The sequence below is a fragment of the Ambystoma mexicanum genome, chromosome 12, assembly GCF_040938575.1.
Source record: "Ambystoma mexicanum isolate Mex_15411 chromosome 12, UKY_AmexF1_1, whole genome shotgun sequence".
NCBI classification, from domain to species: domain Eukaryota; kingdom Metazoa; phylum Chordata; class Amphibia; order Caudata; family Ambystomatidae; genus Ambystoma; species Ambystoma mexicanum.
Genome location: NC_090936.1, coordinates 662722238 through 662739779, shown reverse-complemented (window position 1 = coordinate 662739779; position 17542 = coordinate 662722238). Strand labels below are relative to the sequence as shown.

Sequence of the window (17542 nt, the reverse complement as noted above, 5' to 3'; positions counted from 1 at the left end):
TTTATATTTAGTTGATTTCTACTAGTGAATGTTTTCCAAATGATTGTGTAAATAAATGTATAGAGTTTTACCAAGAAACCTTGAGACTAAGGGCCTCATTACGAGTATGGAGGGAGCCGTGCCCTTAATAAGGGTATGGCTGCCACCATACCGGGTTCCAGTACCGGGTTCTGTGAATGAGGAATTACCGGGTCATTCCAACCTTGGAGGACCCGGTAATTCCTCATGCACAAAACCAATCCCCATTCCCATTTGAGCCCCCATAGGGCTCAATGGGAATGGGGATGGAGCTAGTAATGGGCCCGTTATTGGCTCCTTGGTCCCCTCGCGGGACCCGGAAAGAATGTCTAGTTTTACCAGACGTCTGTTCCGGGTCCCGCTAGAGGACCTCATAATAAGGCATCCCGTAGTGAACAGTGCCGGTCCCGTACTGACACCCATTCATTACGGGAGCGCAAGCCTCGTAATGAGGCCCTACGTGTCTACTTGAACCACTGTGATTGTGATACTTCTGTGTAAATTCATCTACTGCTCACATTCCCTCTTGGGATAAGCCTGGCTGCTCAGCTCGCTACCAAAAATGTGTGTGGTACAGACTTAAACCAAAGGTTGGTTTTTACTTACACCTGCAGTCCTAATTGTGCGTGGTGTTCCCAGAGGGTACTGCATGCAATTCTGCCTAACAGTCACAATCCGTAGTATCTAAAATGTTTTCACTAGGTCAAGCACGTATCAAACCTGTTTGTACACTATTTGTTACGGGTGGTTTACTACATTTGAATGTATCTTGCGTGGCAAACATAGCTTCACTTTTTCTCTAGTGAAAACAGTGCTGGACTGGCCCACCGGGAGACCGGGACTTTCCCCGGTAGGCCACGGGCGCATAGGGCCTCTTTTCTTGGTTGGGGGAAGGATACATACATTTAAATGGGGACGAACAACGAACATTATGATCATCTCTGATCCAGTCCAGCCTGAGCCAGCCTCGGTGGTTTGCTCGTCATCGCTCTTTGCTGGATGCTGCTTTTCTGTCCTTGCTGGCCATGGCTTGCGCCTGCGCCTTTACGGGGCGGCACTGCACAAACCGCACGTGCCCTAGCATCCATGGGACTGTGCTGGCATGCGCAAGTGCAGCCCGGGCCGACTTCGGTGCTCCGTTGAGGACTGCAGCCTGACGAAACTGGAGGCAGGCATATGGTAAGTGTAATTCTCACATATTAAGATGATTGCAGAGTAACAGACATTTTAATTGTGAATGGCGCTTCTATTGTCCACTCTCGAGCTGTCACGAGAGGGACAATTCTGCGGTCCTGGCATCATCACATTAGCAACGTGCGCCTGCAGAGCGGTGCATTAGGTGGTGTCAATGCCCGGGCAGATGGGCGGGCTGGCTGGCTGGCAGAGCACACTGTGAAAACAAGGCCTCGCTGACAATTCACACACCAAGCTTTTTCTTTTCCCCTGTCCTGAAGCAGGCATTATTCACCATTTGGATCATTTTCCTGCGTGCCATCGATTAATTTAGCATCGAACCCACTAACGGCTGTCGGAATAGAGCGCTTGGTCGTAATATTTGCAAATCAGCAAACCTTTATCATGGGTGGTGGTGAAGGGATTTCATTTGAAGTCTTGAAACTGCAAACCGTATTCCTGACTGCAGGTTCACAAAGAGCAGATTTGTAGCAATCTGGAGCTGAGAGCGGGGCTGCACAGGCACTAGTGACAGGTTATTTAGGCAAAGAGGTTAATGAGGACGTGCGCAGGAGACCCCAATTCCTATTATTTCCAGGATGGTTGCCTGGGGGAGAGCGGTAACAGGTAAAGTATCGTATGATCCCAGTCAGATCTCGGTGGCAAGGTCCTTGTTTATTAGCATTATTGTGCCTGTTAAAGAGACACAATATTGACAGGAGTTTCATCCATTTCTCCCCCGTTGCCTGCACCCTCCAGTGAGTATGGGCAGCATAGGACGAATAGCCCAGACTTCTTCACTATCCGCTTTTGCTCCCTGCCTTGTTTCCTTTAACTAACACGAGCCTGCCAGTGGAACTCATGTCATGCGCAATTCCGCGTGGTTACAAACTACAGCCACATTTCCAGCATATATTGAGAGAGACATTTTAACTGCTAAAGAAGGAATTGCTTGCCTGCAATCGGCTCTCACCGACATTTTGCACCTCGGTCTGCAATCCCTCGCTTGTTGTACATTTGACTGAATTGAATTCTCTTACTTATTTTACCACCACCATCTCTACTCATCCTGTATTATACATTAATGTGCGATGCCCCGACTGGCTTGCTGTACATCTATTTACACTCACTGCCTTCGTATATACCCCAATTTAAACTCACTACCCAATTCTTTTTTTTATTAAACTCACGAAATGTGGGCATATGAATACTATTGAGATAGTGCACAACTCTTTTTGTCAAAATATTTTAATTGTCTTCAAAGAAGACCGATTTGGGTGGCATCCAGTTTTTCTGTATGTGCTTTCAGAATAAAATTCCCCTTTTCAACGCCTTGTACAAAACAAAAGTTCTTAAATGGGCCATTACTTTAAACAAAGAGGTGATAAGCCCCAACTGTGAGGCCCCATGGGTCTGATGGGCTGCTCAGGAGGTAGGTGGGAGGTATTTGTCTCTAGAAGCACATCACATGGGGTTGCGATCTGACAGCACGGCCTTGCTAAAACCGGCACAATGAAAAGCCTTGTGGCTGGAAGCAGCCCAGCCTTTATTACTCCTTATACTCACGGCAGCAGGTAGCTGTGCGTCCCCACAAGCGCGGGCCCAGGGCGACTGCACAGACTGCCCATGCCTCGGCCTGGCACTGAGGGCCGGTACTAGGATTTACAGGATTCTGGGAGGCAAAAGATGTACAGGCTCCCTTTATTTGCATACAAAGTCAAATCAGTGACATCACAGAATGAGACTTTAATACTCAAGGTGATCATGCAAAGTTATGTTAAAAAAAGTTGTTAAAAGTAAGGCGACAGACCAAGACACTTTGTGATGTCCAGTATATGATTGGCCGCTGTTATTTTTACATATGTGGCAATATCATGAATAAGGCTTCTTTGGCGTAGTGAAAAGTGCGAGCAGAATCAGTTCTAGGCTCTTTTAATTTTGATAAACTCCAGGGCCTGATTTACAAAATCACACTTTTGTGTGCAATCCCATTGGAAAATTCTTTGTAAATAAGCAGTCTCTTGATTCAGGCACTTGAACCAGGGTTGGGATGGCCTCTAGCGAACTCAGGAGATTTTCTGGTAGGCCTCTGCACCCTGGGCCTCTTTCCAAATGTTTTCATAGGAACATGGTTGGGCTTGATAAAAGTGTGTAATATGGGGCCACTTTGAACATTATTTCCAGGGCCTCTGTTGGTTCCCAGTCCAGCCCTGAGTGAAAACCTTTCTATACATTATTAATTGGGGGCAAAGCCTGTTTGCTCCATTCCCCATTATCGCAGTTGCAGAATTGGTGCTAAATTCCGTTGCTGCATGTTTTTTCGCACAAGCGCAACGTTTAGATAACCTTGTGATAGATGTATTCTCTCATTTGTTGGACTGAGGTGAGCTCATTTTTCTTTGCACACTTTCCGCACATCGGTTTCATCTCCTTACCACAGGTGTACACCTACACAGATCATGGGTGACTGCTGCACATCACAATGCACCATCATTGTGTGTTTCCACGCTTAACAGCAATGTCCTGCAGCCAGACCAAGTAAGGTAAAACAAAGCATGCCATGCATGCTTCATGAAAGGCAAAATGTAAAAGGCACACATCAAAGGTAACACGTAGTAAGTACACTGCATTCATTTCACAAGTTGAATGTAGACCTATTAATAAAGTGCCAAACATGGCCTTACTGCAAGCATCCTTCTGTATTCCCCATTGGTTGCAATGGTTGCCTGCAGATTGCTGTGATGGATTCCTTGCAAAGATTGAAGGTTTTAAAATGGAGGCTACTCTATCCCTGCCACCTCAACCCCTTATTTCCTTCAGTACAAAATAGAATGTCTTGTTTTAGATCAGCTGAAAGGACTAATTTGCTGTCGCCTGTTGACCCATCTGACCATAGTAAAGCCTTTCATTGGCTGGGTCTCCATTATGTTCAGTCCAGATGCAACGGGCACACATCAGAAGGTCACAAATAATGAGAAGACTATTATTGTACATTGTAACAATGTGGTGATCCCTCTGGACTTGGGTGCTGTATATCAGGCGAAGATCTGTTTGGCACCCTGAAAGCGAGGCAGAATATGGGGTGCTGCAAGTCTCTCCCTTTGTAAAGATTGGAAAGTATACACTATAAACATCTGATCGCTTACTTTACAGTCAGCCACATGTCATTGTATTGTAACATCCTTCCTGTAGACTAGAGGCAACTTCAGGCAGCTAACCTTTCTTTTTTGCTTTCAGTCGGTGCTTGCGGCTATAATCATCGTCAACTTAAAGGGGATGCTAATGCACTTCAATGAAATTCCAGTCCTCTGGCGGAAGGACAAATATGACTGTGTAAGTATGATGCCCAATGCACTCTCCAGCAGGACTATGTACTCACCAGGCCACAGGTGCAACGATCTAGGTCTAAACCCATCCGGCAGGTTTAGCTACATGCCGCGTCGGCCGCCTGTGGCCAAGGACCTAGGTCCAGATGCATCGGATCTATATGCAATGTCGACGGCAGCCCCGGCTTCCGAGCCCGCCCGCCTGCCTTCCTCCCGTTGCCACGTAGACATTAGTAAGTGCATGCTCTCACAAATGTTTTGCAGTCAGAGTCTAAACAAGATCATTTTAGGTCATCAGGTGGAACTTTCCCATGTTGGCACGTACTCCTTGGAACACTCGCTGTATGTCTGGCCACGGTCAAGAGTCAGTCTGAGATCCTGTACCATCTCTGAATTTCATGTATACTTGTGGAAGAAAAGCAAAATGCACTATTAACTGTGGACCATGTGCCAATTGGACATGCCAGATGGTGTATTCTGTGTTTTGTTCACTGAGGTGGAATGTGGCTGAGACAGTGGTATGCCAATCTCATGTGTGTACAGAACTTCATGCCAGCACTTCCAGTGTGAATCATGATTGTGGCCTTTGCATATTCATAGCCACCAAAGGCATATGTCAATGGGTTTCTATTTGATTTTGTTTTATTATGAAGGCCACTGGAGCACCTCCTGAAGAGTTTCTTTGCACTGCAAGAAATGTACAAGAGGAAAGCCTAAAAACAGACAAGCAGAGAAAACCAAAAGCATAGAAAATAGTCAAAGAGAATGTGTCTAGTGGAAAGGCTGGAGTAAACATAAAAGCAACTGGAGAAAAGGCAATAGGGCCTGAGGCTGTCCTACGTGGAGTATGCCGTTCTGATTGATGAGACCAGGGAGAATCCAGTGGGGGGCATTGCACCTCCAGACACAGGCTACCTGAGCTGGTCCATGTATAGCCTTCCCAAGACCCATCGCATGGCCGTCCTACCACAGCAAAGAAGGAGGAACGGTAGCTTTGGCTGGTAATGACGCAGTCGCTTTTCTGTAGAGCCCAACATTCACTTCAGGCTTAAGCATGCTTGTTATCTGTCCTGAGCGGTGTCAGCAGGCCATTCAGCCAAGCAGCCTCCCCTCCCAACCTAGATTGCACATGGAACATAAATGGAATGGCCATAATGCACAGAAGCCCCCCCACCCCAGCGCAGATACCCTCCCAGGTTTCTGTCCCACAAATAATTATCTCTCCAATTCAACCACTGCTACTCTTCCACCATTTGCCACAGTACTAGATACTCCAGGGGCCTCCCATCCACCAAAATTGGGTGTGCTGGTGGGCAACCCAGGGTGGGCTAATGTAGACCAATATGAGGCTATGAGGCTTCAAAAAGCTAGTGGCTGCATGGGGGAGCAGGTGTGCGATGTGGGGCTCAAGCCCGCCCCGCCACAATCCCGTCTCGTAGAAACAGAGAAAAGGCAACAATAAGAAGGTCATTTTGCAAGGGGTAGAGCGCAAAAGCAAGGAGTAAGCTGTTTATACCTTCAGTTTACACTTTTACACTTCAGGCACCTTTAAATTAATTTGAAGGAGGAGTAGGTGCACAAAGTGGAACTTGCTTTTCCACCATGCATTCCTCATCCTCCACCAAATGCCTTAGTTTGATGCCAGCATGATATTTGCATGCCTTTGAACAAATTGGAATCCAATGTAATGTACCTAGTTATAGCACCAGCTAAAAGCAGGTGGATTCCATAGGAATCCATTGTAAATTCTGTTTGATTTGATTTGTAAAGCGCAAAGAAAGCTTGAAGGAGTAAGGGCGCTACACAACAGGAAAATGCAAACATAAACAGCAAGAGGCAAGTAGAAAACTTTAAGAAACAAACACGCTCAGGCGATGGGCACCTAAATCCAAAAAAGCAGTATGAAAAAGAGATGGATTTTTCAAGCTTAAAAACACACATCATCTAGAGAACAATCTTGACATTAGAGACGAGAGGGCAATTCCGCAAGGTCTACCAGCGGCACAAAAGGACCGGGAGGTTACTGAGTCCACAACCTACGACAATACAGTCTTTATTGTTCTCTGTAAATCAGTCCTTCACGTGCATCCTTTGCAGGAATCTATGGCCTTCCCATTCTAATGCACCCAGGCCCCGTTCGTGCTTGGATCCAGTAGGGGACCTTATGTCTTGAAGACTGTCTGGATTCCCACTGCTCAGGTTTATTTACATTAGTTAGTATGACATTTCTACAATCCATAACACAACCTCTCAAGTCAGAATAGAATCCTGCATCTCGGGCATTCTCAACTTCTTCATGTGAATGTCCTTCCCAACCGGGGTAGCCATAGGGTTACAGGTAAAACTCACAATACCCCCTGTCCCCCCCCCCCGTCCTCATTGGAAATGTTTTTTTTAGCGCACAAAGAGTTTAACAATGAGGTAGGAATGACATCCCTCTCAGAGGTTTGCTGAACGCTACCTTCACTAGCCACCCAAATAGGGTCTTCAAAATCGACCCCATTGGTTTGGCAGGCTGTGCTCACCATAAGGGGACAACGCTGGGTGATATTCACATCCGTTTGACACTGATTGTCTATCCTAACAGGGGGTACTTGTAGCATAACGGTATCAAAGATTCGACCCAGAAGCAAAAATCCATACTTTTTTGGCATTGGTTGAGGTTGGCAATCATTTTCTCCTTGATAAGTTGCCAACTCCCCATGTTACTTTCACCACTGATCATTTTGATATCCATCTGGGGCGTCTACAAGAGGGCATCCGCAATAACACTCTCCATACTCTTAGTTGGTGATTGTAAGGCTTTAGATACTGCTGCAGATGCTGGGATGTGGTTGCCTGGGTACCTTTCTACTAAAGTTTCACTAGGCAAGTTTCATGTTGTCCTTCGGGCAAATGGATCCTCCATTATCCCCTTCAAGGCTGGCCCTAGACATAACCAATGGCGCTCTCTTGTCAACATTGGTTGTTCTCTTTTTTTCTTCCTGAAGACGAGGTGCTAGAATCCAGTAAGGCCCCTTCCTCATACCCCGGTCTAGACATGGATTGAGAGGACCTTTTCAATTACCTGGTATCAGTGACCTTACATTGGGAGGTAGACTCCATTAATTGTTCAGACACCCCCTTGGAGGAGCACGCTCTGGTAATGGCCATAGTGGGTGAAAAATAAATGCAGGACAATAGGACCAGTACAGCACAGTATCATAAGCATTAGCTGGAAATGCAGTTACACTGATGCGCCCACGGTTTACCAAAAAAGAAGACATTTGACCTCTTTCTCAGTGTTAAAATAGGTTTGTTTTTAATGCATGTTGATAGTGCCCTCTGTGATTACACGTGTTTCGACGGACTCCTGTCTTTTTCAAATCAGGGCCAATTAGTGGATGTTTTACGGGCTGCACCTGTCCTCTAGTGTGTCCACCGATTGCTGCTGGTGTTGTTGGCATCCAGCATCCGGCTGGAGCCATGTGTGCATTGAGCTGCTGTCCCTGTGCAGGGGTTGCCAGGGAGGCAGTGCAAGTGGAGAGCGGCTGGGCCAAGAACCCGAGGTCGGTGAGAGTGGCCCAGGTGCAGGTTCAGTGCAGTTTCAGTGAAGAATTTAGCAGGGGAGAGGGAGAGAGAAAGCAGAAGCAAAGAGGAAGGTTTTGAGGTGCTTCGGGAACCGAAGATGGTTCTCCTCAAGTTTCAGGGAGGCAGGAAGGCTGTTCCAGAGGGAGGCCCCTGCCGCAGAGAGAGATCTACCCCCAGCTCGTTGCTTCGAGAAACGGCTGACCCTGAGGGAGTTGGAGACAGATGAGCGAAGGGCTCGGGAAGGAAGATATTTAGGAAGAGAGAGTTGAAGGTATTTAGGCCCCAGGCCCCAGAAGGCCTTGTGGACAATGCAGAGGGTTTTGAACTTAATCCTCGCAGCCACTGGGAGCCAGTGTAGAGATTTCAGTCCTGGAGAGATATGGTCCCTGGGCTTGAGGCCAAGGACAAGTCTTGCAGTCCTGTTCTGGATGAGATGCGGAGAGTGGTGGCAGGCAGATTAAGATAGAGGCTGTTACAGTAGTCCAGCTTCGAGAGAACCAGGGCTCTGGAGACCATGAGCTTCTGGGGGAAGGAGAGGAAGGGAAGAATACCTCTGAGGAGGAGGTGCAGCTGGTAGTGTGACTTCTTGGAGACATCAGATATATGAGGAGAGAAGGAGAGTGTTGAGTCGAAGATGACCCCAAGGTTTTTTGCCTTGCAAGTAGGAGCAGGAGGCGGGCCAAGAGAGGCTGGCCAGAGCGCTGCAGGGAAGGAGGGAGTGGGTGTGCCGATGAGTAGAATCTCAGTCTTACTGGCATTAAGGCAAAGGTCATTGGCGGCACACCATTCCTGGATAGCAGACAGACAGTCGGAGATGAGGGAAGGAGATGAGGAGGCCGAGGGTAGCCTGAAAATGAGCTGGGTATCGTCCGCATAGCACTGAAAGTTGGGGCAGAGAGTGGCGATGCGGTGGGCAAGGAGTGCCAGATACTGGTTGAACAGCCAGGGAGAGAGATTAGATCCCTGGGGACACCACAGTTAGAGAAAAAGATGTCAGAGAGGAAGGACCCCAGTTGGACCTGGGAGGGTCGATTGGAAAGGAAAGAGTTCAGCCACGCCAGAGCCTGACCAGTGATACCCAGGTTATCACGGAGACGGTTGAGCAGGATGGCATGGTTGACAGTGTCAAAGGCAGAAGAGAGATCGAGCAGAATGAGAACACACAGAGTGTTGGAGTCGAGGTTCGAGAGCAGGTCCTCACGGATGTTCAGGAGAGCAGTTTCCGTGCTTCTGGCAGCTCTGAAGCAAGATTGATGGTCATGAAGACTACCAACAGATTCAGCATGGAGGTTAAGCTGGGAGATGGCCAGTTTCTCCAGGAGCTTGCCCAGGAAGGGAGTGATGGAGATTGGGCGATAGTTAGCCGGGCAGGAGGGGTCGGACGAAGGTTTCTTAAGAAGAGGGTGCACAAGGGAGTGCTTAAGGGGGATGGGAAGACTCCAGAGGCGAAGGAGTGGTTGCAAAAGTCAGCCAGGGCAGGAGCCAGGGAGTCGATGTGGTCCTTGATAGTTTTGGAGGAGCAGGGGAGAACCTGTTTAGACAAGACTTTCATAGATCGGACTTGTCTGGAAACCTCATCAGCAGAAAAAAGGGGAAAGGCAGAGAAGGAGGGAGGAGGGGTGGCTGCAGAAGGGCCAGAGGAAGAGCCAGGAAGAGATGGAGGGAGGTGATAGGAGGAGAGTGTGGACAGGATGTCCTGAGTTTTAGAGATGAAGTGAGAGGCAAGTGCTGTGCAAAGGGCCTGGGAGGGGACGGGAGAGGTAGAGACTGCAGCTGGGTTGGCAAGCTCATTGCAGATTTTAAAGAGTTTGCTGAGTTGTTAGATGCAGCAGAGATGCGGGCTTGGATAAGGGCTCTCTTCTTGGTGAGAACGGAGAGACGGTATTGCCTTTGGAGCAGGCAGCAGGCCAGTTTGTCAGAGGATGTACTTGAAGCACGCCATTTCCTCTCTGCCACCCTGCACTTGCGTTTTAGGGTGACAAGATCCGAGTCATACCAGGAGTTACATTTGGCTTTGGGCTTCAGGCGGATTCTCATGACAGGGACAAGGATATCAAGAGTATCAGATATAGCAGAGTGGAGCGTGGAGAGGGCTGTGTCAGGGTGGGAGTCAGCAGAAAGGGGAGGGGGGCGAGAAGGTGGCAGCGAAAGCCTCAACTGACACGCGCTTCATGGGTCGGATGACCGAGAAGGTGGGTGGCAGTGAAGAGGGTGGCTTTGCCTGTGGGGTAGGGAGGGTGAGGTGGGAGGGAAAGAGGAGTGGAGAGAGGGAAGGTCAGAAGAGATCAGAGCATCAAGAGTGTGCCCTGCAGAATGGGTAGGCCCAGACGGGAGAATAGAGAGTGAGAGAGAGTCGCAGAGGTCACGAAAGAGTCCAGAGGGGGGACAGGAGGCATCCAGGTGGATGTTAAAGTCACCAAGGAAGAGGAGTTGAGTGGTTGAGGCCAGGAGTGAGGAGGAGAGGTCAGCCCACTCAGAGAGGAAGGAGGAAATTTGACCAGATGGCCGATAGATATTAGCCACTGTAAGGGAATGGCGAGGAGAGAGAGAGAGTCAGCAGACAAGACACTCAAAAGAGGAGTAGGTCTGCGTAGGAGTGACAGTGGCAGGAATCCACTCAGGGAAGATAAGGGCCACACCCCCCCTGCACGGTTGGGCCTGGGCACGGAGAGGATCTTGTAACCATCAGGTAGGAGTGTGTCAAAGCTGGTGACAGAGCTGGCCGTGAACCATGTCTCAGTGAGACCGAGGACATCCAGGTCCAGTTCCTCAAGAAGGCGACAGATATCAGAGGAATGTTTGATGGCAGAGCGAGAGTTAAGAGTGGCAATGTGGAGAAGGTTGCCATCCTTGAAGGACTTCCGGGGAGGGGTACAGATCAGAGGTACGCCCTGCTGAGGTGTAGAAGAGGAAAGTGAAGAAGGAGCAAGAGAGGGGGCAGGGAGGGAGGGTAGAGGCAAGGTAGCCACACCTCACTTGGACATTGATGATTTCAATGTCCAAGTGAATGGAAACAGCAATTGCACAATAGTTAAAATTACAGAATTGAGCAGTCCTTACTGTCTGGTAGCAGGTAAGGCTACTAATGGGCAAAATGGATCGCCCAATATACAAACTTGAGGAGAACCCACATGGTCACTCTCGACCAGATACTTTAACACAAATCTGTCCAGTAGTGCTCCCATGGAAGGGAGGAAGGATAACTCGGGTGCAACGCGTTTGTCTTGGAAGCAAGACAATGCAGCACAACAGAGGTTCAAATCCCGATCACATGCTTAAAAACCACTCCTGGTATTAAGCACGTTACAAATGAACAATTAGTATCATTATAATTATAGAGACAGAGAAGAAGGAAGAAAGACAGGTTGGTCAGCCCATTTTAACACCTGCCCAGGCAGAGTGGGATTGCTTTCTCTTATGTCAAATTTGAAATGCTCTTAAACAGTATAGCTGTGTTAGTTCAGAAAAAGGAATGCAGAAGGAATGCAAAAACTGTAAGTAAAGGTATGGCGGCTATTATCCACGACAGCTAGTGCAAAGACCTGAGTCACATGATGGCAGAGTCTGCCTCTGTGGCTTAGCAAAAGATGGGAAGTTTAATACACCCGGTCAGTATATGTTTGAAAGGAAATACATTTTGGGTATTGATGTGATGGATGGAGGACATGCAACTGGGACAATCCAATACATGTCATTTTACAGGTGCATTTTACATGCTTATATCACATTCAATAATTGTACAATTTAGGCACAGCCTGGTGGTGGAGTAACTTACATAGAGCTTTGAGTTGATTGTTATAGTTGGGATGGGAACCCATGCCTTAAGTTTCCAAATTCATCAACACAATCAAACTGTGGCCAGTCACGAGGGTGTGTATCACTTTGCCTTCTTGCTGTGATGCTGGCAGGTGTGGCGAGTTTGCAGAATCTGAGATTGCTGATCTTCTCCACAGCTGGTGTGGGTGGCGACCTTCATAGCCTCCGTCTTGCTGGACCTTGACATCGGCCTCGCCGCTGGAGTAGGCTTTGAGCTCCTGACCGTGATTTTCCGTGCACAGTTGTAAGTAAAATCTCCCCATGTTACCTTCCTGTAATAGGCATGTCCAATCGAGACTCGCTCTGCACATTTGAAGCATGTGTGCCAGTGGCCGATTTAAGGACATTTCTGAATGCATTGTAACATAGATTGTATTTACCATTATGTACTGTCTATTCATATTGCATACTTTTACATGTGGATATCATGTGTGGATTTTAGCAAGTGTAATGTAATTCATGAACGAGGTGACGGGAGAGCCCCAAGATGGCACCTGCGATACAGAAGAAAGTCATGTATGTTTGTGGAAAAAAGGATATCGATGTGGAAGGGCTGGCTTCAAATATGAGGAACCGTAGAGGTGTCAGCGGTTCTCTGGTAAGGGTAGGGAGAAAAAACAAAATTTATTTGAACGAAACCAAAACCTTTGCCCTTCCAAGGTATTTCTCTGAAAAAACATTAGGCATAAGCTGCCATTGAAAACTCACTGATCTGAATGCCTCCCCCACCCCCACCACAGAGTCACTTCACACCAGTGACTCCACCCTCCACTGTTGCAGGTATTGTTGAAGGAGGGGATGGCGGGGGGCAGAGGCGTTGCTAGGAGGGGGCTGAGGGGGCTATAGTCCCGGGTCTTTTGGTTGTAGCCCCGGCTAGAAGTTCAGGGGCTACAACCAAAAGGCTATAGCTAGCCCCGAATCCCGCCATTGCTGACATTAGCTTAGCCCCTGATCTTTCCCAGAAACACCCCTGGCGGGAGGCATGAGGAGCACACCTGGACCATCTGCTTCTCCTTTCAACACGCACCAGATTTCCACCATGTCGTCCTTGAGTGGTCTTCAGCAAGGCTGCATTGTTTTCCATAACTGGTGCAGACTTCACACTTTCTATTGTTGAAGGGGCCCTGGGGTGAGATGTGTGCTCTGCTTCTAAAGGCATGCGATGTGGGGAAGTTGCAAAGTTGAGTCCAACTCAATAATCATGAAATGTTCGCCTGTTAGTTAATTTTGTGTGTACGTGAACTAATCGTAAATAATAAACTCCCTTTGCTTTTTCAGCCCTCTGTGCACGCTTGAGGCTAATGTTGGAGGCCATGACATCTACAGAAACAGAAAAGATTACAGAGAGGTAAAAAAAAATAGGCCTGTGGGTCTTACGTATTACTGCGCACACATGTGAAATCACACCTGGGTTCACGGTAAAATCACAGTAGAAATGTTGATTAATAGCAGCAGGTCAGTGGTGTGCTTTGAAACGATTCTCAGCACCAGGTGCCATCACAGCAGTTATCTTGTATTCTGAAAGCGCTCGTATCACTTCTCAGCCACTTCACAGCACTCTGATTAAAGAGTGCATCCTGTTCAGTTGTGGCAAACGTTTAGTTATGCTAGTGGCATCATTCCTCCTGGGTCCAGAGCCGACCTTAGGGCACGGTGGAAGCCCTGCTATGAGACCCCCGCCACGTCAGCTCAGGGGAGTCTTTCAAGGCCCCCCCTCGAGCTGGCTTGGTGGGAGAAGTTGCGGCAGGCGCACTATTGAAATTAAATGCGGTCCACTGAGTGAATTTAATAACAATAGGGTGCATGCCGTGCATATTGAAAAATGTGGCACTCCCCCCTTGCCGCATGACTAGGAGCACGTGGGGGGAGTGGAAGGGCACGTGCGGGGAGGGTGCCACATTTTTCATTTGTTGCACGTGGCGCTGCAGCTTCGAAGGCCGGTCCTGCCTGGGTCTATGTTTGATCTTGACTAGTTATGGCACCCAGTAGTCACAGGCAACAGCAAACAGGCAGATATTCAATGAACTCAGGAAGTCATCTTCGACCATGAGATGCAGGGTGGTGGTGAGTTTCAGAGGGACAAAGTGTCCCCTCTTATCGCCCTCTCCCCTAACACACTTGCATTTGGCAGAGAGTTGGCCCAAGTTTTTAAGGGTGCCCACCTTTGGAGACTAGTCTGGCTGCACAGCTGGAAGACCTCGGGCCTGCCAGGCAACCCATTAATGCCATTCTTTCTTTCCCCAGATCTACGAGCTCGAAGGTGTGAAGATTTTCCGATGCCCGTCCCCAATCTTCTTCGCGAATATCGATTTCTTCAGAAGCAAGCTAAGAACCTGTGTGAGTGTTTAGTTTTGGTGATTATTTCAGAGCATAATCCTTTGATGTGAGTTTATCACGTGACTGCGGTGAGGGATGTTAAGTGATCTTAAAACACAAAACGTGACCGAAGGGAGAGCGAGAAGCATGCATATAGGCACAGCAGGAAGGCCCCATTGTGACGCGATCCTAGAAGGTCAAAATGCAAAGCTTTCCCCGAATCCCTACGGATGGAAGAAAAGGGCAAAGAAAGCCCCAGAGAGCATTTCCACAGAGCCTTAATATTTATATTATTTTACAAGAAATATATGACACGCCATTGAATTTTTGTTTGGAAAGAAGAGGCTGCAGTTTGAATGTTCGTGTAACCCTGACCAATAGTACCACTTTTATTGAAAGCAACGGCACCACCCGCGGCCATTGCACATGAAACAATAAAAGGGTTGTGTAAGAGGACTACCTCATGCAATGGACTGCCGCCCACGTGCTGCGTTCACACCTTGCTCAAGGCTTTCCATGAAGAAGCCACTCAACATTCCGGCACTTACTGCAGCGGTGCCGGTAACCCTGACCAGTGGGTGCATCAGTGGGTATGGGGTGCCTGCACCCCTTGGCTCTTCAGAAGTTTTGGATTATATCCCATCTGCCCGAGCCACCATGGTCAATGGAGGCGGATCATGGCAGTTGTAGTCCATCACATCTGGGGAGCCACAGCTTGAGGACACCTGGGGTAGAACTTTGGAACCCACAGCGGCACTGTGAAATAAGAGTGACTCATGTCTCATGGGATTAGAGTTAGGCTCATCAGGAGACAGTCTTTGGTAGACGTCAATGGGTAAAGAAACAGTTTGAGAGAGGGATAAAGGTAGGAACTACTTTTTATATTTGTTAAAGCACTCAAACGTCTTTATTTATTCTTCATACTTGATATGTTTGTGTGCGTACGAGGAGCTACACGATAGAAAAATCCCTATGACTCAAGGGCCTTAGTAAACACTGTAACCAAAAAAATCTGGTGGGGACCATTTAATTAGCTCTGGTGCTCACAGATTGCTCGAATGCGAGCTCTATTCGTTAATTACACTTCTTCAATAACAGTATTTCACAATTTGCGCTCAATAAATATCCTTTTTCTTCAATTAGAAGATTGAATCGCTTTTCTTTTTGAAAATAATTGAAGAAAAAGGATATTTATTGAGCACACAGTGTGAAATACTGTTATTGAAGAAGTGTAATTAACGAATAGAGCTCGCATTTTAGCAATCTGTGAGCACCAGAGCTAATTCGGTGGTCCCCACGTGATTTTTTTCGGTTAAAGAAACAGTTTGAACATTTGGCTCAAGTTTTATCTCTTGGTGGAGTTGGTATTTGATTTGGTGGCTGTAAAACCTCACCTTCCTACAGACTGTAGCAGCATGTCTCTGAATGGCTCTGCATGGCTCAACAGCTCCGCTTTCCGCATCTGCATCAGCAGTCTTTGCATATGCAATACTCTGGAAGTGTATTTAGTCTGCAAGTGTTGGGTCTACTGAGCCAGTGCTGCAAGGTTGAGTTGTGCGTTTGCTCGAAGGTTGAACCATACATGAGCCTTCTCTTAGTCCAGAGGTCTCGTTGCCCATGGCCATTCATTGCAAAGCTCTGACATGCACCCACAAAAAAGTGTGCATAAAACTTGATTGATCTTCGAAACATTCATGGACACAACCCTACATAAAGGTACCTTTTAAAGTTTATTAGTACCCAGCGAGAGTCAATGAGCTTGTTACAAGCAAGCTCATTAGCCCTTGCGGGGCATTAACCTGCTGACAAGGCTCCCTCACTACTGCGGCTCCGGGGTTCCTTCCGCGACTGGCTGCTTTGGAAAGGGAGAAGGGACTATTTGTAGTCCCTTCTCCCTGTTCCATGGCAGCCATTTTGTTTGTTTATTTTTTTTACATTGATTTCAATGGCCGCCATGGAACGGGAGAAGGGACTACATGTAGTCCCTTCTCCCGAGCCCTGTCAGACATTTTTTTTATTTTTCTTCGAGAAACGCTTGCAGTGCTGTTTCTTGACTCGAGAACATGTGCAATTAGTACCTTGGTAAGATGTGCCAGTGTACTAATGGCAATATGACGTTGGAGGGGAGCCATTACCTAATCCCTGTGCTGTGAACTTGGTATTACTAATAATAAGGTGGACCCATTATTTGATTTCAAAGCGGCTTAGTAACTCATTATACGTGTGATGTATGAATAATTTAAAAAAAGATGGTTAATTTTGAAAGTGCTCTGTTACTGCCAACTACCATTTTACTTCTGTAAATTATAAGAAAATGTTATTGTTTTAGTTTTAACTTTCAAGTGGCCTTTTACCCATACACAGAGGAAGCCAAGGCTAGTATAATGTAGAATAAATAGGTGGTATTCAACTGACACAGCACAGTGTGTGCCTTTTTCTCTGCATGCCACATTCTATTTGCAGGGATCAGTGTTGTTTACTGTTGACCACTTCATCATAGAACAATGACAGAGGGAGAAAGAGTTATCTACCAGAGTCGATGCCTGCAGGAGAGTGGAGAAAAGGGATTCAGTGTCCTTTGTTAAAAACATTATATAATTGTTCTTTTATAACGCACGTAATACCGGGGTCCAGTTTCTAATCGCAAGTGTGGAATTCGAGCCTGTGTTGCTATGCTTTGTTTTGCTTCCAAGACAAGCGTGTTGCCCCTAAGGCAGCTCTGCCTGCGATAGGTGTTTGCATGTCTCATGTTGCAGAAGGAATTCATTGTGGCAAGTATGTGTGTCGGGACCGTGCAGGACAAGATGCACTGCTCCCATATTCCACAGAGAAATAGCACACCACCCCTGCTGCTGCGGACCCACCCAGATCCTTAATCATGTTGCCATGGGGAGCAGGATCGATGTGGGGCGGAGCTTGGGGGGCAGCGGTACAGCAGGAAAGCAGTGCATTTCTCATACTGCCTCCCCTTCGCTGGACACCTCTGCAGTGCCACTCTCTAAGGCAGTGAGAATGAGAATGTGTCAGTGCACACAGACCACAGGGGGTGCTGTGCTATTTGCTATAGATAATGGGAGCAATGTCCCTTGCACAGCAGAGCAGAAGCTTTCCTCTTTGCCCCATTACATTTCTTTGGAAAAATGGGACAAAAAGGGCTGCCAGTGATGAGATGCATGAGAATCATAAAGGGCTGCCTGTGATGACATGCATGAGAATCATAAAGGGCTGCCAGTGATGAGATGCATGAGAATAGCTGGGAACCAACTGTATCACATTGCTCCCATTCCCAGCCACAGCAGTGATCCTCTGCTATAAAGAAAGGC

The 17542-nt window shown here is 47.5% G+C and overlaps 1 protein-coding gene across 1 annotated transcript in view; it reads left to right on the top strand.

Annotated features, from left to right (window-relative positions):
* Positions 1-17542, top strand: part of LOC138513973 (chloride anion exchanger-like) — a 266455-nt gene that overhangs the window by 209761 nt on the left and 39152 nt on the right. Inside the window, exons 11-14 of the mRNA XM_069629153.1 lie at positions 4429-4524; positions 12041-12147; positions 13182-13251; positions 14148-14240. Of these exons, the coding sequence (XP_069485254.1) occupies positions 4429-4524; positions 12041-12147; positions 13182-13251; positions 14148-14240 (366 nt within the window). The remainder of the gene's footprint in view (positions 1-4428; positions 4525-12040; positions 12148-13181; positions 13252-14147; positions 14241-17542) is intronic.